Source organism: Emydura macquarii, unplaced genomic scaffold (genome assembly GCF_026122565.2).
Source record: "Emydura macquarii macquarii isolate MOO-44397 ecotype Brisbane River unplaced genomic scaffold, CSIRO-AGI_Emac_v2 contig_1451, whole genome shotgun sequence".
NCBI classification, from domain to species: Eukaryota; Metazoa; Chordata; order Testudines; family Chelidae; genus Emydura; species Emydura macquarii.
This window is the reverse complement of record NW_027131588.1, coordinates 13,982,897-14,005,818: the sequence shown is the minus strand read 5'-3', so window position 1 is coordinate 14,005,818 and position 22,922 is coordinate 13,982,897. Positions and strand designations below refer to the sequence as shown.

The following is a 22,922-nucleotide window of genomic DNA, read 5'->3' as shown; positions in this document are numbered from 1 at the left end:
TGAAATTTCCTGAAAGAAACACTGACCGTAGGAGACAAAAGAGTATTTGATAGAGAGCAAGAGGCAGACAGTTGCAATGATAAAGGCAGTATACACAGCCAAGAGTAGGAGAGAAAGGGAGCAGTAAGCAGAGGAAGGGGAGCAAGAAATAAGTACAGAGATGTAGGTGAGGATGAGGTTAGGTTTTTGTGAAGATGAAGGGCTGGAGTATGATGCAGTAGGAGACGGAAGCTAATGAAGAGGGCAAAAAGGAAGTAGAAGAAGGACTAAGATGTCTGTAGCAGTGGCATTTCAGATAGATTTCAGCAAAGGATAGGAGTCAGAAGCAGGCTGAAATGTCAGTGGGATTATACCTCTTCCAGAGTAACTGTCCTCTGGTGTAAAAGTGCTGAGATGAAGGGGAAATGCTTATTTTCTAAAAGAAAACTACTTAAAACACTATCAATGCTGTCATTAAGTCTTCAGTTTTATTAAGAGATCTTATTGACTGCTGTCCGTATGTGGAAAACTAATCCAGTCTTGGAACACATGAACTCTGTTAATTTCTTTCATATCCTTTGATTGTGAAGAGCAAATGAATTGAACATATCTTATGAACATAAAACAGATTTCAGATTTTTTCTGAGGAGTCGTTAGACTGAAATCTTGATTTACAGCTCTAGAAATACACTCCTTAGAAATGTACTTTTTCAGTTACCTGGTGGTATTACACAAGTGATCTTGTGGCTTCAGCTGGTAACTAACAGAGAGACAAGGTTGGTGCAGTAATATCTCTTATTGGATCAACTTCTGTTGGTGAGAAAGACAAGCTAATCATTCTGAATTATCAGGAACAAGTTATGGATGCTTTATTTACAGGATGTCACAAAAGCCATGTCTCAAGATGAATGAAAGCAAAGAAAAAAGATGGCAACTTTGCTTTTAACACATATTATTTAAAAGACTTTTCAGGCAGTTAAGCTCCAAAATTCAGGTAGTGCATGTCTGCAAGGAAAATGACAAAACAGTAATAGTTGAGTGAGAACAGTTGATTGGATTTAAATATTTCAATTGCCTAGGTTGCAGATATTCCACCATTTTGCCAGTGCATAAGAACTAGAAAATTAAAGGTGACAAGTCTAGGTGCGTTTTCAGAGGCCCCTTGAAAATTCAACCGAGGGTGTAATTTACAGAATGTGTTTAATTTTTTGCAATTTTAACCTTCACAGCTTAATACTACCTTTGGTATATACTGTATTCCCAAAAAGAGAGTGACTGCCTCTTACTGAACTTCAGCATTTGTATCTTCAGTATGCCTTCGATCTCCTTAATAGTTTCCAATAGCAGTGTTTAGGAAAATTGTATAAGTAGTATTGGTGATTCTTTAGATGGCACTCTGCCTTGTGAATTATACTGAATCAACGCACTCAACACTGCAGTGGGATTTTTCACCCACATCTTATAATAAATACATTTTAAATTATGAAAACATGTTCTACAAATTTGGATTAATAAAACCACGATTCCCCATCCCAACCCCAAAGTTTGTACCTTAAAATTACTTTCCAGTATCTAAGATTACAGAACTCTGAAATATATGTAATTTATAGCTTAATTTTAAGAAAATACCTATGTACTATGTTCTTTGCTTGTGATTCCCATTCTGAATATAAATTATCCTAGGACATCAAGAGGCTAATTGAATGTAATAGTTGTTACTTTCTCATTGGTCTTCATCACATGAGTGATTTATATTTATTTCTTTCAGTACTTCTTACTACAGTAGTTGATGTAAATCTCCTAAGGAGTATGTGAACACCAACCAGAACTGGAAGCTGCTATGAGAGAACCAATAATTTTATCTTGTACTGGTCTCTATCTGGTATATACTAATTGTATTTTGTGTTTTTAATTTTTAGAAATGTTTTCCTTCATTATTGCAAAGTTCATTTTCAGTGCATCTTGAATTTCCCATCTGTTTAGCAGCATTTGATGAGTAAAAACAAATCAGAAATTAACATTTTGCTATAAATAAAAATCAGAGTGTTTTGTAACTGTCCTATCCCAGGTATAAGTTAATCAATGTCACCTGCCTTTTTTACGATGCATATGAATTGTGCAGCTATATGACAAGGCTGAAGAATTGTAGACGGTGTTACTTACTTCTGACGTTGAACCATGAACTTCACTGTATGGCTTTTTCTCAGAACCTTTACCAACCTATTGCTATCTGGCTTCCTGCTAGCTTTAAGGAAACAGTACTTGCCTCCTTATACTTGTAGTTTGGGTCATAGTGGTATGTAATGTAACTGGGAGGGGCTACAGCACTCCAGATGTATTTACTCAGAGCTTCTCTGCACACAGTTTTTGTGCTACTTTAGCTGTATTATAAGCTTTAACTCATTCCCTTTGTGCATGTGCATTACAATAGTCTTTAATTACATGACCACATTCTTTTCCATAGAACCCCTGCCTTAATCAGGGCACGGGATGGGTTTACAAGAGAGCAGAATTAAGGTTGTGTGGGCAACCTGCCAACTGCCTGATGATGCTTATGTGTACCCATGCACATGCTTTTCTAGCATGCCGCAGCCAGGCCCTGACCACATCCTTTTGGAAGAAGGATGGTATTGGAGTGAAGGACTGGAAGTTGGGACTCGGGTTCTGTTCCCACCTTTGCAGGTTCCTAGCTTCAGGACTGCCTGGTTAAAGCAAAGTTAGGAAAATATGCTGAGATCCTCTAAAGCTATGGAAATGCAATGCAGTGTTTTGTATTTGTGTGTGCATGCACACAATCTGATTGCTAAGGGGAGCTACCTCCCTACCTCCCTTCCACAGCCTCTCCAGGCTCAACTCTCAGAAATGATTCTTTTTTAACAAAATCTTGCTTTTTTTAGCCTCCACTTAACCTACTGTGCTTCCGCTGTCAACCGCTTCAGCAGGCAACAGCCCTTATCGGATGCTTCCAATGCTATTTACCTGCAGAGCTGGGGGAAGAAACAAAAGGAAGCCTCGAAGTAAAATATTGTGTCTTCTCAGTAAGGTGGTTGGGGGGGAAAAATCCACCAATCCATCAAGTACTATGTGTTACAATGGTCAGAGTTACCCAAAGGCACTATTATCACGCGACAGGAAGAGGATCAGATAAGGCACATTATGAGCTGGTCTATATAAATTCCTGACTTAAACATCCAAGTGGTAAAATGTCTAGGCATGCTGGCAGGGCAGATGGAAAAGTGAGGGCTAGAGCTAAGGATGGGTGATTGGAAGGAACAGGAAGAACAGAGAGAGGTTAAAAAGAGATTGAAAGGAGAAGAGTGGTAAATACATATTTAAATGGGGAGGGGGAGATTGTAGAAAGGAGGACTATTAATGATTTTAATGCTTTTTAGAAAAGATGGTAAAACTTCAGAAAGAAAATCTGCTTGCATACTGTGACTTGTTTGGCTTTGCATAGTAGGTGGTCTGATTCTGGAGGAGAAGAGTGGAGGAGTGGTTTTGGCAGCATCTATAGTGGGAAGTTGGGTTTAGCAGCAGGCCCTGCCCTGGTTGTGAAGAGCGGGCTGGTAGGTCTGCCTACACTCGCTGTGTTGGGGATAGGATGACCTGCTTTGGTTTTGAGTTTTCTTATTGTGTTGATTGTCTCTTTGAATATGTGAATAGATGGTTTCCATTTGGTGGGAGGAACATGCAGGTGCTTAAAGGAGCTTGTGGTTTTGTTGAATTTGAAGGGTTTGTTGTGTCTTTGGTGGATTTAAGCACATAGAAACACAGAATCCAGCTAGTTCAGTATCCTGTCACTAACAGCTGCTTTAGAGGCATGTGTAAGAACTCCACAGTAGGCAGATGTGGAATAATCTGTACCCCACATTAGCTCTCATCCTAATCTCTAATAGTTTGAGATTGGTTTTAATCCTGAATCATGAGGTTTAATATCCCTTCATAATGCTGGATATTCTTGTTATCTGTATTATTTTCTAACCTTTTTTTTTTTTTTTTTTTTTTAAGTCTTGATAAATTCTTGGCTTCAATTATTTATTATGACAACTTGCAGTCTAATGTCACTTCTTATTTCATGTGGTTTCATTGATATTCTAGACAGAATCTAACTTGCCAAGTTATCTTGATGGGGTAGATAGCAGCTCTGGGTACTTAACATTTTGTGATGTGAACTCTTTTTGTTTGGAAATGATTTTAAAGTCTTCCAAAATTCATGATTTTGCGTCAAAATTTTCCAGGGACATGGAATTGGGGGTTGGAGGCAGGGGGTGGAGAGTTCTTTTTTTAGTGCCACATCAGAGGTGTGTTGTTTTTTTTTTTTACCGTCTCCCCATTTCGTCCGGCTTACTATAGACTTGCATACACATGTGGCAGAGTACCTGTGCCCCCTTTTTAAGGGCAGGAGCTTGTGGAAAGCAGTATCATTAGCTGCCCTGCTATGCTTTGAGGCATCTGCTGCTGTCATTCACTGATGGTTACGCTGGCCTTCTGATTGGCTGCGCCTCTGCACCTTCCCCCTGCATTCCTTCTGCCTGTGCTTTTGTTAGTTTCGGTTTCCTTTCTGTTGCTCTGCTAAGTTTCCTTTCTCCTCCTACCCTGGTGGCTCCTGCATTTCCTCTTCCCTCTGTCTGAATCAGCTGATTTTTCAATAAGTCTCTGTCACTGGTGAGCAGGGAGCTTGCGTCGAGGCAGTTCCCTTCCTCTTTTGAAACGTCAGAGGGAATTTGCTTTCCCTGGTCTCATTTTGGGTCTCGCTGCTGCAGTTCAGAGCAGGGGCACCATCCAGCCACCTGTTGCAGCTACAGGGTGCTTTGTATCGAAAGGATTTTCTCTCTGCAAGAGAGAAGCTAGGGCAAAGGACAAAAAGGAAAGCTGGGAACAAGTTCCACAGGGACTGCATCAGGAAGCTGGAGCACCATGACAGTGGAGCAGAAAAAAAGCCTGCAGTTCTACCGGCAGTACATTGAGAAGACACTGAATCCTGCCTACGTGCTGGGCTACATGACGGAATGGCTCTCTGATGGTGAGATGCTGGCTATGCTGTGGGCTGGGCTTGCTGTGGGTGGGTACTCTAGGCATGCTGTGGCCAGGACATCCTGGGTCCACTGTCCTTTTCCCTTCCATGAATGCTCCTCTCCTGGAGAAGAGTGCCCAAATGGAGCAGTTGGTAACGGTTCCCCACTTAGTGGGGATTTCTGTTCTCTTTCATCACTTCTGTTTGTTTGCCCCTCTTTGCGCATTCTTTTGTCTCCTCTTTAATTACGTCCTGTCTAAAGAAGGTATTTCTGAATGTTGGTTTAAAAAAAAAAAGGATTTTGGGCCAAGTACAGCAAGAGTTGATTCCCTATAACCTGTAAAGACAATTGACTTCAGCTGTACTCTGGGACTCTATACACATTGCTCCTACAGCTCCTGAATTATGAAATAGCTTTAGGTTTTTCTCACTTAGCACCCACTATTAAAGTCGGTAGGAGCTTTACCATTGACTTGAATTGACTTCCTTCTGTGCCATATTATATTCAAATGGGGGAAGAAGGGATGGGAGAATACTATTCCCCTTGTTAAACTGATGGTAGCTTAATACATAAAATGAGAGAACTGAAAGGAAGAGGCAGTGTCCGTTGTGAAATGTTTGAGTCTTGTTTATGATGCACTCGGGAGAGTTTTTATATTTAGTCGCTTGGGTGCTCTGGCACTGTATATCTGGGGAAATGAACATTCATTGCTGCCTGCTTTACAACTTGTGTCCTCTTTGAAGTGCCAGCCTTCCTGCTTTTGGGGCAGGGACTACTTTGGTGTTCTGTTTGTACAGCACCTAGCACAATGGGTCCATAATTGGGGCTCCAGCGTGCTATCGCAATATAAATAGATAATTATAATGGAACATCCATGCATTCAGGAATGCTGCTACGTTTTGCTGCTGCACACAGGCTTTGGCAGATGACAGCTGCAGATGGGTCAATGTGGTACCCATCTCAAAACATAGCTTTGGGATTAACAGTACAGTATCATTCTAATGGCCTGAAATATGCTAGGTGCCTTACAGATCATGTGAAATGCAAGGCTTGTGGTTTCCAAAGCCAATTAGCAGATTTAGCCATGTGGCTCGATGACAGAGACTCTTTGGCAAAGGGTCCCTTGTTTGTTGCAAACAACTCTCACTTCAGACCTGACAAGCTCACGTCTAGTTAAATCTTTACTCTTTCTTAAATAAACCTACTTTTGTTTTGTTATAAGTGCTCACACGTGCTGTGTGGTTTACAGGAGTAGTGGTTTAAGGTAAAACTGGTAAATTGGGGTACCCTGTACCTTTGGGGGCAGAGGATCTGGAATTTCTGGGAATAGCCAGCATCAGGGGCTAGATGTCGCATGGAAATGATTCAAAGAGATTCTCGGGGTGCCTCTATTGTTAACCTGCAAGCCAAAGTTAGAGCTGCCATAGCCCAGAGGAGGGTGCTTGAGTGGCTGAAAGGCTGGAGGTACCAGGGAGTGACACCAAGCTACCACAAGACAGACTCCCTCTAGCTGGAGGCAGAGGGTAACACGGTGACTCCCAGTCTTGGGGTCCCCGAGAATTGTTCGATTCGCATTAATTTCAGTGAGACTTGTGTGATTAAATCCTCTTGTCAGCTGTCTCAGTTTCAACCAAGAACTTGCAGTCTGAATTTGGGTTTAATATGGGCATCTCCAGAGATTGTTTCCTCCTCATAAGGTGTATATGCTTCCTCTCCTTGCTTCCGGAAGTGCAATATAAAGCAAATGCCCATCATGTAAACATACCCAGTAAATATTTTAGAGTCTGCAGCACTTTACACCTGGTGTGGTCCCCGCTGCTGTCCGCGCACCAGATCTACCATTTTGACTTATTCATATCTGATTTCATTCTAGTTGCCAGAGAGAGAATTCAGACCGAAGAGCAGAAGGGAGTGACTGCTGCTGCAGTCCTGTTTGTTGATTCCATACTACAGCTCGAATCAAAAGGATGGTTTCGTGGATTTCTAGATGCATTGAGCGAAGCAGGTTTGTTTTTCATGGGTAAAGCCGAAAGTGTTCATTTCCCTGCTTTTTTCATGTCGCCTGTGAATTTACTGCTCGTGAAAGGTGTTGGTTTGACCACCCTGGAAAGTGAAAACCTTTTAGTTCCATAGTTCAAGTCAGAGCAGTACAAGCTTCTCCACCAACGTGCTTCTACTTTTAGCTGAATGGGCCAGCTAGAGCGTTGAGAGCAGAAATTAAATTGGGCTGGCTCATGGTAGCTTGGTGAGGTAGGACACGTGCACCATCCTGTGTTCCAGAATCTTAGATTTCATTAACAAAAAAGCCAGCCAACAAACTAACCAATTATTAAGTCTCTAGCCCTTAGGGTTGCAAAGAAAACCTGCAAAATCTGAACCATGTAACTGATGCAGTGAGGTCTGCAGACAGCCTGAGACAGTAACTCTGAGAAGTATGAACTGCACCAATTCCTCGGAAGCCTAATTATGATAATTTTAAAAGTCAACATTTTTAACTTTCTGTGCTGATCCAAGCAAGAAGTTATATTATGAGGTTCTGCACAATCTGCTTTTAGTGGCATCTTGTTTTGACTGGCAGACGCTTTGTTTTTTTGATAAAACTTAGAAGAGTAGCACTGTCATTTTCCCCCCTTCCAACTTGACCATTAAGTGATAAGATAGTTTAGTCTCCAAGCTCCGGCTCTCTGCTCAGACTGCCAATGAGGTTGGTAGATAGTGCCAAGATGATAGGGTAGATGGGGACTTAAGTGTAATGGATGGCTGACTCTCACCTCCATAATCACTATTAATAAGTGCTGTTGCACCAGCTAGAAAGAATACAACTTGATTTTCATATCCCAGACTGCGTTTGCAAGATTGGCGGTAGGAAAAGTAAATCTTTTTACTTGTAAGTTGAAGAAACTTGATCTGTGAGTTAGAGACATCATAAACATGGAACCCCAATATTTAGTCATTTTTCAGAGTAAAAGGCATACACTGCTGGTCAGGCACAAAAGAAATATATAGACATTTCCATTCTCCCTTTGATGGACTTACCTATAAGGAGATTGCACGCAACGGTCCTGTTTGATTTTGGAAATCAGTAACTCCACCTAGAATGTAATTGTTAAGATGGCATGAAGCGAGTTCATTGTTTGCATAGGCAACTGAGTGAACTGCCAAAAATATATATGCCTTTTACGACCTCTATATGATGTAAACAGCTGAGCCAACGTTGCACTTTAGATTTTTGCTGGAGGACTCTTTCATAGAGGTTAGAGATTGAAAAGGCCTCTCTAGGTTATCTGTATGTAATCATTCTGATTTAAGCAGTTCCAAGCAATGAGGTTTCTACTCTTTCACTTGGGAGACTATTCCACAGCCCATCTGGGATACAAAATACTATTAAAAATCCGATGTTGCCATTATATAAATCAATTGTATCTAGAACAATGTGTTTGGATCTTGTCACGCCATTTTGTCACACCATATCTGTAACAACATGTTCAGATCTTGTCGTGTCATCTTAAAAGATAGAGCAGAAATACAAGGGATCCAGGGTTTGGCAATAAGTGATTCAAGGTCTGGGGAGACTTTCATAATAGGAGAGTGGAAAGACAGGGGATGTTCAAGAGAAGATGAACATGAGACGACATAGCGAAGGTACACAAAATAATGAAAGGCATAAAGAATTAAATTTGGCTTTCCTAATTCTCATAAGGCCTGATTTAAATCCCATTCATATCAATGGGAGTCTTGCTGTTGACTTCAGTGGCCTTTGGGTCAGACCCCTAGGCTGGGATTTTTAAAAGCGCCTAAGGGAAGTAGGCACCCAAATCACATTGAATTTCGATGGGAGTTATGTGCCATATGCCTCCTTTAAAAGTCTATGCCTTAATGCAAGAATAAGGGGACAACCAAAGAAACTGGAAAGCTACAAGCATATAATTGATGAAAGGAAACCCTTTTTACGGCATGTATAATGGGGAACCCATTGTCATGAGATAACTTTGAGGCCAAGGGCTCAATAAGATTCAAAAAAGGATTAGTCATTTATGCGGATAGTGAGCATATCCATCGTTAGGATACAATACATATAAGGCATAGGAAGCCTCGTGCTTCAGGATGTAAGCCAGCTATGAATTGCCTAGGGATGGGAAGGAAGTTTCCATTTGGACAAGTTATTAAATAATTGATTTTCCACTAGAGAGTGCAGCTTTTGCTGAAGTATCTGAGAGATTGTGACAATGTAAGTATGGTGTCTTTAGGGTGTGCCAGCTTTCTTCCACACTAATGGAGTTTAACATTCCCTCTCATTGACACCGTACTCACTAGACTTCTTAACTTCTGAAAACTTACTTTCATGACAGCTATTGCTGCGTTCTTTGAACCCATTTTTTTATTATGCAATAGTGCAGCTCCCGGTCAATGGCTCCACGCTTCCTTATTATTCATACATTTTATAAATTTTTTTATCAGTAAGAAGTAGATCCAGGTAGCTTTTCCTTGGGCTACAATCTCTAATTTCTGAATCATAAAATTGTGTTCCATATAATTTAGGAACATCTTTGTCTCCTTGGCTGCATCTGTTACCCAGATGATATGAAGGTAGTTAATCCCACCCCCCTTCAGTGTTTTATCCTGCAATATAGACTATTGGAAACATTTTCCCAGGAGTTAATTCTCTCTCTGTTCCTGTGTTGGTCTGTAAAACATATTGATGGTCTCGTGTCTCAGACGAAAAACTTAGCATCTCCTCCCTCCTCAGTGGAGGGCTGAGGTAGGTGACAATTTAGGTTTTAAGCCTATTGTGATACCAACATTTCATTCTGGTCCTCCAGGAAAAAAGAGAGTTGTAGTGTAAACAGATAAGCAGAACCCTCTTCTCTCCTCCCACTTTTGCATGTTTGCCTGCCCTGCCTGAAGCAGAATTTTTTGGAAAGTTTCAGCTATAACAGGTCAGCCATTTCTGTGAATGAGATTAGAGAAAAATTCATTGTTTTGTCCAGATTAATTTTTTTAATAATCTTTTAATTGAGAAGCTCTAGCACCCCCATTCTTTGCAACAGGGACTTGAAATTTGGCAGGGGATCAGGCTGGTGTCAGCAATGGGCCTTTTGCTGTTCCCAGGAAACCCCTCCCAAATTTGGACAAATTATAAGCCTTTGAAAACTCTGTTTGCACATGCCCAGTAGAGCCTTATTAGGATTTGGCAGCCCAGTTCTTTGAACATTGTTTGCACTAAGTGTGTTCCCTCCTCTCCGCTTCTGTGTGCTGACTGAACTGTGTGTGGTCCAGCTCCACAGAGCAATTGAGCATGCTTCATCCCAGAGGTACATGGACTGAAGACTTTTCCCACAGTTGCTCTTCCTTGCCGCCAGGGTCGGTTGTGGTGCTGGGCACCAGAACTAAGAGCGGGGAGTTTCTCTCCTGTGCTCTCGGTGCTGGCCCACTGGCATCTGGAGGGGAAGGAGGAAGCTGCTTGGTGTGAATGCAGAGGCGTGAGGAATGAGAAGAGATGCAGGGAGGGGGAGGGACAGCAGAAAATGGAGAAGGGGATAGGAACAGGGAGGCGAGAGGGGCCATAGCAGAGGCTGGATGGGAGAGAGGCATGAGCCAGGGATGAGAAACGATAGGAGCGGGGTGAGGGCAGGAGCTGTGGAGGTGGGGAAACGGCCTGAGCGCCAAATGAGGCCTAGGTCCTGGGATAAAAATAAGAAGGTATCATAATGCATACGCACTAGGGGGTTGAGTTAAGGCTGCACTCGCAGTCTTCATTTTGGCATTGCCTAACTTTTATTGCTTGACTTTGCAATTGTAAAACTTCTTTAACAGAAGGTGCCTTTTCTGTTTTGTTTTTATGTAATGCGAAAAGGAGCAGTAAACGGAATCCCAATCCCCTTTTCAAAATTTATTTGCAGTTCATCCAGTAGCTCTTGGCCAGTCACGGACCAAAATAAGATTAATGTATCCAGTGTTGACAAGAAAATCTCATTCGGTCCCTATATATCTGTTTGAACTAAAAGTAGGGTTTGCTGATGTAATTCCTCCAACCGGTTTTGTTTTTAAGGTTACATTGGTCTGAAAGAAGCAATTGAAAACTGGGATTTCCAAAAACTTGAACGCCTGGAGGATCATAGACAGCTGCTGAAACGTATAGAGGCTACAATGAGAGAAATTGATCCAGACCAGATAATTCGTAACTTAAACACTTGTCTCATAGACAGAGAATGTGAAGAGATTAAGCAGGTATCATTTCAGAATCAAAATTGCAACCCGATTTGCAGAGTTTACAGTTCTATGATAATTGTGTAGCCCTGACTGTGGCATCAGGTGTGTCAGTGTAATATAGAAACCAGATGTTTCTCGTTCCCTCTGCTTAGAAAAATAGGAAGGCAGATGTGTCCATAGAATTGGAAGTGCAATTGGAACCTGACTGTTACGTCAGGTCACAAAACAAATAATTATCTTCAGGATAACTGGCTTAGCCAGAGCTATCTTTTGCCCACTTTTATCAACATGAGATTGAATAATAGCATTTTAAGTGAAAAATATAGACTGCATGTAAAATGGGAAACTAATTTGCTATGTCTTTTTCTGTCAATCTAGTCCTTTTTAAGAGTTCTGAAAATGAATCTTATAGGATTGTTCATGTTCCTGTAAGTGGATAAAATGGTCTGAAATGCAAGATGCAATTTCTAGTGTGTATATTTTGGTTAATATTAAACGTGCCTGTTTCTAGATGAGGGCCCAGTCCCGCAAACACTTATGCACTTGAGTAACTTTGTTCATATGGGTGTCCCCTTATTTCTCAAAAGCAAGTACTGGTCTCTTGCTTGTGGAGATTGTCAACGTCTCTTAGAGGGCAGGCTGCCTGTTGCTTTGAAGGAAGCAATACTTCAGCCTTTGCTCAAGAAGGCATTGCTTGAAGCTGATAGTCTAGCTAATTGTTGACCAGTGTCACATCTTCCCTTGGGTAAGATTGTGGAGAAGTTTATGGTGAGACAACTCACATAGTAGTTAGATGTCTTTGATCTATTTGACTCTTTGTCAAGCTTACTATAGACCTGGCTTGGGCATAGAGACTGCGTTGGTCAATCTCTTCCTGGTGATGGATGAAGACTAAGGCTCAGATTTTTAAAGGTATTTAGGCATTTCTGTGCTCAGCATTGTAATAACTAAGTGATTTAGGAGCTTAAATCTCATTTTTAAAAGGGATTTAGGCACTTGGGTACATCAACAGTCAATGGGATTTAGGTTCCTAGGTACAGCCCTACATGGGACTAGTATAGAGTCTTGCAGCGGGATTGGGATCCCGTGGGTTTCCTGCAGGACCTGCTGCCAAAATAGCAGGAGCGGGATTAAAAAAGTCCCATGCAGGGCTCTACTCCTGTGTCTAAAGCCTTTTGAAAAAATGAGAATTAGGCTCCTAAATCATTTAGGCTTTACAGCATTGAGCGCAGCAATGTCTAACTGCCTTTAAAAATCTGGGCCTTTGTGGCCCTGCTGGAGTTGCAGATCATGAGGTACTGTTGACTCAGCTAGGAGTAGACAGGGTTGCTCATTGGTGCCTTTGCTGTTTTTTCTCTCTGAAAGATCTCTATGGGTAGTTGTGGGCAATCTGCTTCTCTTCCCAAAGAGCTCTCTGGTATGGGGAGCCGTTGTGTCACTCCTCTTCTTCAGTGTGTGTTGATGTGGCCTAAAGGATAGAGCATTCGACTGGGACTCAGGAGATCTGGGTCTATTTATTGGTCTACAGCTGACTTGATCGGTGACCTTGGGCAAGTCACTTCACCTCCCTGTACCTCAGTTTCCCATCTCTAAAATAGGGATGGATGATCCTTTGTAAAGCGCTTTGAGATCTGATGATGATAAGTGCTGTATAAGAGCTATTTATGATGATGATGTTACTATATTAAAAAGGTTAGTAAGGAGGACTGGAGTTTGGAGTTTTCAGTATGCAATGACACCCAGCTATCTCTCTCTGTCTCATCTGAGTCGGGCAGTTCAGAGCCTCAGCCAGTGTCTCGCTGAGATTATGGCGTGGATGAGAGTTAGCTGGCTGAGCCCCAACCCAGCTAAGATGGAGGTAACGAAGGTGGGTGGGGGGAAGGAGATAGCGGAGGTAATATAAGTCACTCTGACTGAAGGAGTACATCCACCACTCGTTACTAAAGTGTGCAACCCCCGAATGCTCTTGGGCAATCCTCTTACAGCAGTAGGTAAGTCTGCCTACCACCTATGTCCGGCTAGGAGGTTGCAGCCTTCTTTTTAGATGCAGACCTTGCCACCGTTACCCATGCTTTTATTACCTCAAGGTTAGTCTGTTGCAGTGTGCTGTGTGGGGGCTGTTGGAGGCCCAGTACAATTTGAGTTGCTTGACCACTGTCCTACAGGGGGCTACTCTTTAAAACCATTCAGAGACTGAAGCTGGTGCAGGACAGTTGTTCGCTTACTGAGCGGGGCGTCTAGCTGGTACCATGTAACACATAGGACTAGCCTACCTGCGTGTTCGCCTCCCTCCCCGTGCTGTATTGCCACAGCTGTGGCTGGCAGGAGAGCTCAAGCTAGATTCTCCTCATGATGGAGAAGGGGCAGCTGGCAGGGCATTTTCTGTGAGGGATCAGGGACTCTGGAACTTTTTTGCCCCCTATATTTGGTTTAAAATAGCTTGAATTTGGTGATTTTCCAGGTATGTTGCAAAAGGCAGAGAAGGGTTTTCAAGAGGGCTAAGAATGTACTTTCGACGAAATGAAGGGAGTGGCTGGCTGGCTGAATTCCCATGGAACTGATGATTTTCACGCTGCTGAAATGTAATTTAATTGTATTTATTGTATAGGGAATGACGATATGGCACTTAGAGCCCTGGATAGGTGTCTTTGCTGTATTAAATCTAAATAAATAGCTCAATGAGACCACTCAGGTAGTAAGCACTGCACCCAGTCCTGGTGCAGGATCCCAGTGAAGGACTTTGAATTTCTCCATAAAAGAGAAATTGGAAGGATTAGGTCTCCTTAAACAATAGTTTTAATGTATCGTGTGTGTGCGCTCCACTGATGGTCTGTAGCAGAGATACAGTCACAAAGCTGATACAGACCTTTAGTGGAATACAGATTTGTGCAGTAGTAAAACATTTTGAGAGAAAAATGAAGCTCTTAAAGCAGCTTGTTAGATTATCACTTGTTAGAGAATTCAAAATGACAGCTGCAGTTGGACCTGCTTTAGTAATTAAAGAAACTTGAAAAGCCTTTTTTATTTTTAAGCTTTGTTTATACCCATAAAGGCTTTTAAAAAGCAAAATGAAGCTTGTAATTTAAAGTTTTTAAATTCATCTGCTAGATTCTCTTTTCACTGAGAGAGTCAAAGATATTTTACCTCTCTTGGGATGTTGCAACCAATCAGAAAGAAGCAATGTTACTATTTATCCGTTATTAAAGCATCAGTATACTTGACACATTACAAGGCAGCCAATTAAATAGTCTCCATCCCTGTTTTTACTGGCTTCCGGACAACAGGTTGGCCAAGAGGAACTTTTAAAGCTATTTCACTGTATTTTAAATATGAATAAAATATGTTATCTTTTTTTATTTTGTATATTATGAAAGATACTCCACTTCAGCTAACTTAAAAAAACTTTCACACGTTCATAATAATACTTTGCACTACAAAGGACCTTTTATCACATGACCTCAAAACACGTTATAAAGGTGGATACGTATTAGTATCCCCTCTACAGATTATGAAACCGCGGAACAGAGTGTTGTCATAGACCTGCATCCTGCAAACAGGTAAGCACATACATAACTATACTGTTGTTGAGCTCAATGGGGCTTTTCGTGTGTGTAAAGCTGTGCACATGCTGAAGTATTTACAAATTCAGAACCATCATGTGCTTCACAGTTATGTAAATAGACAACAGAACTTTAAAGTGTTTTCTCATATAAAGACTCAACAATGTTTTTCTTTTGGATGACATACTTTTTGGTATTTTGGAAGAAGTCACAAACTTTGTTTATGTATTATGCAGACTAAAGAACTGAAAGGCAGAATGGCTGGTGCAGTAAAGCTCATTGAATGCCTTTGTAGATCAGACAAGGAAAACTGGCCCAAAACTTTTCAGCTAGCTCTGGAACGCGCAGGATATGATGAAGCAAGTAAACTGTGGAATATGAAAGAAGGTACGCTAATTATTTTTATCATATTCTGTCTTTAAGTTTCTACTGCTGTCCCATGAATCTTCTTTGAAAAGATGAGATTACCTTAAAAGGACACTATCATCTTAGATCGTTTTATTAAATTGACTCATTTTTAAAAATGTCTTTTCTGGTAGGGCATCTTTTAATAAACAACCCTGAAATATAAAAATGTTCTAAAGGAGAAATTGACTATACAAGGGAAATGAAGAAACTAACTATGCACAAAGTAAACAACTAAAAAAATGTTTGGTTCCCTCCTCATTAATTGTATTCATTTATCATGATCTTATGCGTAATTGAAGGGCACAACATTTTCAGACAAAAATGTGATTTTTCAAGTTGATAAACTTTCCTTTGGCTTGCTCCCTCTGTTGTAAAGTGAGCTGTATGGGTTTCCACAACACATAGTGGACCAATCACCTTGTCCCTACGCATCTGTGCACACAATAAAAAGGTAAAGTCAGTGTGTTTGAGATCGTTGAGTAATATCTATGGGCATTCAAACTGAGCAACCTCTTTCGTTTTCTGCAAATGCAGAATTTTCCACCAAATCAAATCCACCCTCTGCCACTGAATTTACCATTTTATTGTATTTTTCATTTTCCCACTTCTTTGATGTTATGAAAATACCCTCGTTTGTCTACCTTAAGGCCAGCCTGGGCAAGGCATCTTATTTTTACCTCATAGACTTTAAGGCTGGAAGGGACTATCATGCTCATCTAGTCTGACCTCCTTCACTGCTGGCAAACCACTTCTTAGCCAATAAGATTCTGCATTGTGGGAGAATCACTTTGGCCTGTCAAACATATGACATTTAAAGTGGAAAAGATGGCTAAGATGCTTGCCTTGGTGTTGTTCAGGTACCGGTAAAGAGATGAATGCTGAAATGATGGATGACCAGAACGGGAACAGTAGTGCCTTAGAAATAACTATGCAGTATACCGAAGAAGCAGAAGTTCACAATTTTAGTGAAAGTCCATGTTCTTCTTCAGGTAATATTCAGTTGTAAACATTAGAACTGTGTAATTCTTTTGGACTTTTAAAGTCTGTGTGTGGTGTCCTTAAAATGGCTCAAAAGAAGCTAATTTTAGAAAATAACTTCACTGTTTGCTGCTAAAAATGCCAGTGCCTTGAACATGACATACATCATGTGTGGCCCCTTGTTTCCCATACGCTCATTGGAAAGTTGATATTTCAAAGGAGCACTCTCAGGAAGGGATTAAAATAGTGCTACGCAAACCAGGGCTCTTCACAGATTTGCACCACCCTCTTCTCTGAGTAAGTCACCACGTGACCTAATAACCGGAAACTTAGAAACAAACACTGGTGTATGGGTTTGTGGTCTAATAGGAACAACGCTAAATGAGCCCTAAAATGCAGCTTGTTTTGCACGTTAACTTAACGGTTTTGACGAATGTTAATTTGTGCTATCACGATTTGTTAGTCACAAAACAATAATCAGTAACTCTGACAAAGTGGCCCTTCAGGTTTTTAAAGGCTGGGAACCCCTGGGTTAAAGAAAGTACTGGCAAGTGTAGGAGTTAATAGAACAGAAAGATTAGTGCTGTACATAATGTTCACACCATCTGTTTTCGGGAGATACAGTCAGACATATGCTTATCAAGTTCTATGCTTTCTGGCTTGAAAAGGTTGGGTCACAGTAAGATCAGTTTCACTCTGCCAGCAAAGAATTTGAAATGAGTTCATCTCAGGGAGAAACATGCTGGCTTTTTATAAGGCCTGTTTGAACACACAGACCACTTAAAGTTTCAGTCAGATATATGGTCTGTTATAAAATCTTTTTCCCTCAAGGGTGCTACTCATGTAATTTTATGGGAGATAATGAATTCTAATCTAAGTGTTACTGTGTCCATTTAATATAACGGATCATGTTCTTCGCTTATTTATGTTTTAGAAGTGTCTGAACAACCTACTTATGGACCAAAGAAGGCTAGAAGTTATCAGATTGAGCTAATGCAGCCAGCTGTCAGTGGGAAGAATACAATCATATGTGCTCCTACAGGTAAGACAATGTCCATTCTTCGTGTGGATTTTTTTTTTGAGATGTGCTCTCTATTTAGATGTGTTGCGTGAGGAGGAGAATCTGGGGAGGGATGGACACCACAACTTTATTTGCCTGTTCAGGACGAAGATTTGTCAAATGCTCCCAGATGCCTTTTATTTAAATGCACACTACCGATTAAGTTTAATCCACAGTGGTTACAGAGGGGCCCTATGGACTCCATAGTTATGGTCATGCAGAAATGGCATTTACAGCAGGACTGAAATCCCTCTCTCTTGCACTTTGATGTTTGAATGCTCCCTCTGCAATTTGCACACTAGCCCTTCATGGACCAATTAAATTCTCCAATAATGTTTTTATGGTGCAACATTTACATACCTTCACAGAGGAAAGGTTTAACAGACCTCTGAAATTTGTCTGATGGGGATTTTCTTTCGAACTTGGTTAGGGAAAGATCTGCAGTCCCTACAAATGCCAAATCTCACAGACACTTTCATGTCAGCTCAAGGACAGGTCAACGTTAAACTGGTCATTAATAGCAAAACAGCTATTTCACTTCTGCAAAGAGTAGCTGGACCCACACGATCAACCTGCATTGGCTACTTCTCTCCTCAGATGCTGCAAGGACTCACCAACTTAATTCCTCACAGGGAGCGGGGGCAGCAGGCTGGGCAGCAGGGGAACTTGGGGTGGGTCAGGCAGTTGAGTTGGGCTGGAAGAGGAGCGGTGAGGAGAGAAGCTAAGGCATGTGGGAAGGCTGAATGGTGGAGGCTTGCAGCTGAAGATACCTTGGCAGCAGAGCTGTCAGATCTGCGCCAGTGACCTGATCCAGAGCTCACTGAAGTCAATGAAAAGCCGCTCACTGACAAGCCCCAGATCAGCTTCTCCCTGGAGTTAACCACCTGTAGTCTGCCAGGAGACTGGCTGAGGGACTGGAAAACCCCCCACCTGCACAGTCCTGAAGAATCATGATGCCCCTCTCCCATCTCTGCTTACTTAACTGTTTAAAAAATGAATGCAATTGAGGAAGAAAGCTATGTGAGGCCATAGGAGGACGCTGGAGCAAGCCAGAGTGTGCAGGGCATTGACGTAGGCAGGGTTGTGTGAGGGTCATATGGGAGCAGTGCAGGAGTATAGGGCTCAAGGAGGAAAAGGAGACTTCAAGGTGGGAGACGGAGAACTTTGAGGATCTTTGTGGGGCACATAAGAGATAATGCAGTGTGGCTAGAGTTGCACAGAGGCCCGTGTGTCAGGAAATATTTGTTTGTTCTTTGTGCACTAATTCCCATATATAGTGACATTTTTTGTGTTGATAAAATAAACTGTGTACACAGCAATACACAAAGCGGTTACAAAAAAGTTGATAATCTGGTTTAAAGGAATACTTGGAAAACAAAGAGCAAAATTTAATGGACCTTAAACAGCTATACTCAGATGAGGAACATCCTCTGGATTTATAGGATAGTCTACTTCCATACTGCTGAGTCTATTTCAGTACCAAGATCACAAAATAGTGAGTGATGCTAAGTATTCTGGATCACCAGCTCCATCCTAATCTCCGTTCCTACAGTGAGCTCAGTGTAAGTGCCCGGGTCTGCTGCATGGACCCTTAAATTGTTACAGCAGCACTTTCAGTCTGCTGGTTTTATGGGACACAGCGAATGGTAAAAATCAACGCAGCACACTGGGGGGAAGGAATATTCCTGCTTTTTGTTTCTGACTTTGTTTTCATGTTTGATGTTTAAAAGGATCTGGAAAGACCTTTGTGGCACTTCTGATTTGTGACAATCATCTCCAAAACTTGCCCAAGGGACAGAATGGGAAGATTGTATTTCTAGCTACTAAAGTTCCAGTATATGAACAACAGAAACAAGTATTCACACAGTACTTTGAAAGAACTAGGTAGGTATAAGTGCACCTGTATCTTCCTTCACGTCCTTGTTCCAAACTGTAGTAACTATAGACTCCTTTACATCCTCGGGATCCTATGTTTTTTGTCAGACCCTTTCAGGACTGTCTATCAATATGTGATAACCCAAACTCAGAAGATGAAAATACACCCACTCAAAAAGTGACCAGACCTGTCTTTCAGGTGTAATTGCAGGCTGCCTCTGAAAAGCAGCTAGTTAGGTGCAACAACATAGAGCCCTTCTTTGGACTGACAGCTTTCATTTAGGATTAAAAGAACTAATTGATGTGCATCCACATGTAGGCTTTTCAGTGCTAGGTACAGGAAAAGTGTTTTCTCTTTTCTTGTAGCCCAGATCTTTGGCTTTCAGATACATAGAGGGTGGGATAGGTTTTCTGAATACAATCCACTTCATAAGCAAAGGATGATGGTCGAATGGACAATACTGATTAAAAATCCATTGTCATAAACCAAATATGTTTCAGTTGGAGGAGTTGCAGGTGCTCAGTTCCTCTGCAAATCTGGTTACCTACTTATAGGTCTGATCCAAAGCCCATATAGGAGTCAATAGACACTCGTTGTATCAGAGCGTAGGTATCTCACTTAAGGCACTCACAATTGAAGAGTGCATGTGTCTTATCAAATGTCACTGCCTTGCTTGATCACCTAGGAGATCTTGCCCTATCTTCTTGCTTTTCCTGCTGTAAGGGTGTACAGATGTGAACATACTCTATATTAATATCATGGCTCACGTCTTTTCTCTCCCAGGTACAAAGTTGCAGGGATTTCTGGGGAAACGGCTGGGGATGTCTCTTCAGCAATGGTTATTGAAGGGAATGATATCATTGTCTCGACACCTCAGATCCTTGTGAATGGTCTCAAAGACGGAACCATTCCCTCCCTTGCCATTTTCACTTTGATTATCTTCGATGAGTGCCACAACACCACCGGGAATCACCCCTATAATGTGTTAATGACCAGCTACTTGAATCTTAAATTTGACTCAGCTGCAAAACAGCTGCCTCAGGTAAGACACAACCCATGGGTGGGAGCGTTTGAAAAACAAGCGTTAGTTTAACCAGGACAGCCTGAGGTTTTGTTAGCAATGCCTTTCATCTTTTTCCATTTTTCCTATGCATCCCACCTTGCTGACACTGCAACTTCAAATATTAACATTGTGCTTCTGGCCATGCTGCGTTCTCAAAACACTGTCTCCTTTTAGTCACCAAGAAGTGCTGATCCAGCAAGATGAGACCTAATCATTTTAACCCCAAAGTGGATTCTTATGAAAGGCTCATGGGAGGAAAGCCTGTGTTACAAAATATAATCCTTGATCTGCTCCTTCCACGGCGACCGCACAGGATTTGAACCACAATGACTCAGTTGTGACTTAATATTTTTATAGTACTTTAGGCTCAGTGTTGTCTTTAAGAAGCAAAACCGATTATGAATGAGCCAGAATCGAAATCTCTCTTAGCACCGATACCCAAGTGGCAAGAACATCTGGAACTTGAGCAGAATGTTGGGGATGGAGGGGAGAGAATATAGTGGCTCTTGCTACCTTTTTATTTAGAATATCAGTGCTAGTGCTCTTGATTTCTCCCACCTCTGCCCTCTCTTTACTAACAAGGAAGATCAGTCAGGGGACTGTCAGGTTACTGGCTGCTGCTTTTTAATGACGTGAAAGTAACTACTTATTTTGTCTGTGAATGTGTGCTCAGATTGTTGGCTTAACCGCCTCTGTTGGCGTGGGCAGTGCCAAGACCCACGAGGAGACGATAGAATACATCTGTAAGCTCTGCGCCTGCCTCGATATACAAGTCATATCTACCATCAGAGAGAACACGGAAGAACTAGAGAAGATTGTATACAAGCCCCAAAAATGTAAATATTCCAGCAGTAATGAATCATTGTTAAGGTCCTGGGTCAGTACAGTATCTCCGTATCTAAGAACATACTTAACTCCATCCCCATTCAGGACAGCACTTAAATGCATAAAATTAAGCAGCATGTGCTTAAATCCTGTTAACTTGAGTGTGACTTTTAAGCGCCTGCTTAAAATAAAGGACATTCTGAAGTGTTGCCCTGAAATAGGGATGCTTTCCTCAATTGGGGCATAAATTCAGTTCCGGAGGGCCTGATTTTCCTCTCACTTAAACTGCTGTAAATTAGGAGTATCCTCTTTTAGATCAGTGGAGTTGCACAAGTCCAAAACCTCTGTAAGGCCCATATCCAGCAAAGGACTTGGCCACATGCTTAATTTTAAGCACAAGGATTGCTCACATGCTTGTGCTTTGCTGGATCAGGGCTGACGTGAAAGAGAAACTAAACTTGATCTATCTATCTTTTGTTTCTTATATATCTTTAGGGTTGGAAAACATAGTGCCAAAACATTGACTAATTTGTAGTCCGGTTGCTATTTCCCATTTTCTTGAGACATTTTTCAGTCAGAGATCCACTCTCATCTGAGGTAACTTTGGTGATAAATGTTGGTGTTTGGTCAGATTTGATACATGAAGGGAAGGAAACAACTATGAACCTGTCAGGAATTCTAGTGCCCGTCTCAGAATTACTTAGAGATAAGCTGTAGCTGCAGAATTTAGATCCAAATCTTGAGTACTTTTGTTTGGATGCAAGGTTTTGGTTTAGGGCTTTCTATTAAATACAAATATGCTGTGTAAAAGAGTAGAGCTTGGAGTATGGGATTAAGTTGGACTATCTCCACGTCCCATTTAGTTTGCTTGCCTGTGCGGTGTGTGGAGGAGGAATATGTACAGTGCTGCTTCTATATGTACATTTTTATAAAAGGGATTTCTGTGACCTCAGTGAAGGATTGGGTCAGTTCTGAAATTTGGTTCCTGTAAATAGGGGGCTTGGAACATTTATTTGTGAAACAGGAGTTGTAAGTTCACAATTCTTTTGGGTATTGTGTGTGTGTGTGTGTGTAAATTCATTGTTTTAGCCAATATTACAAGGGATGGCTCATTTGCACAGAAGCATGACTATTACATTCCAAGATAAAATCCAGCTTGCCCCCTCGGCAGATGCTCAGAGTGGGTAGCGGGAGAGCACAAAAGGAGCCTTCCCCAGTGTACAGGGCCTGATAGAGTGGCAGTCCCCATGCTCCTCTGAGTGCACCCAAAGGAGGTGGGACTGTGGATCAATGTCTGCCACAGTCTGACCCATGGAATGGGCCAGCCGCATGCAGAGTAGTGACCTGTACACCGTGGATACTCTGTCTCTACATGTCCAAGCCTTTTAGGAAGTGTTGTGCTTTCCTGAGACAGAACCTTTCCCCGTGCTCCCTCTAGGGCCATGTGACTCCATTGTACTCAACAAGTGCATCGTGGAGCCCCTATGAAACGCTGCTGTGTGACTGTTGTAAACCAAGCCTTTACTGAGAGTTGCATTCAGGGAAGAGGAGTGGGCTGAAACACATTAGCTGGATGGTGGATGGGAACTTTCCTAGAGCTGAAGGGCTCTATTTCCCCTATCGTTTCCTTGTTTTGCTTTTTGCAGATGCAGTCTCAGTGTGGTGTATTGATCATAATAGTACACTATCAATTTTAAACCTGAAAGGAAAAAAATCAAATCTTTCTCCACTGATCTTGCCAGTAGAATTTTGCCTGTGTAAACCTAGAGATTCTCTTTCTGTGCATGTAGAACTCTGACAATAAAGGCATTTGTGGTTGCATATCTAGGTCACATTGATCCTCCCCAGGATCACAGATACAACCTCAAAGGATGTTAGCCAAAAACAGCCATGCCCACCGTTCTTCAGTCCAAGGTCCATGTAACAGTTTGCATTGTTGTTTGATAAG

The 22,922-nt window shown here is 41.6% G+C and overlaps 1 protein-coding gene across 1 annotated transcript in view; it reads left to right on the top strand.

The window, feature by feature from the left end:
• Positions 1-4,131: 4,131 nt before the first annotated feature.
• RIGI (RNA sensor RIG-I) overlaps positions 4,132-22,922 on the top strand; it is a 31,131-nt gene continuing 12,340 nt past the window's right edge. The window contains exons 1-9 of the mRNA XM_067553195.1: positions 4,132-5,002; positions 6,868-6,999; positions 11,044-11,222; positions 15,001-15,151; positions 16,030-16,161; positions 17,085-17,192; positions 18,941-19,094; positions 19,870-20,128; positions 20,823-20,985. Coding sequence (XP_067409296.1) covers positions 4,897-5,002; positions 6,868-6,999; positions 11,044-11,222; positions 15,001-15,151; positions 16,030-16,161; positions 17,085-17,192; positions 18,941-19,094; positions 19,870-20,128; positions 20,823-20,985 — 1,384 coding nt within the window. The 5' untranslated portion in view covers positions 4,132-4,896. The remainder of the gene's footprint in view (positions 5,003-6,867; positions 7,000-11,043; positions 11,223-15,000; positions 15,152-16,029; positions 16,162-17,084; positions 17,193-18,940; positions 19,095-19,869; positions 20,129-20,822; positions 20,986-22,922) is intronic.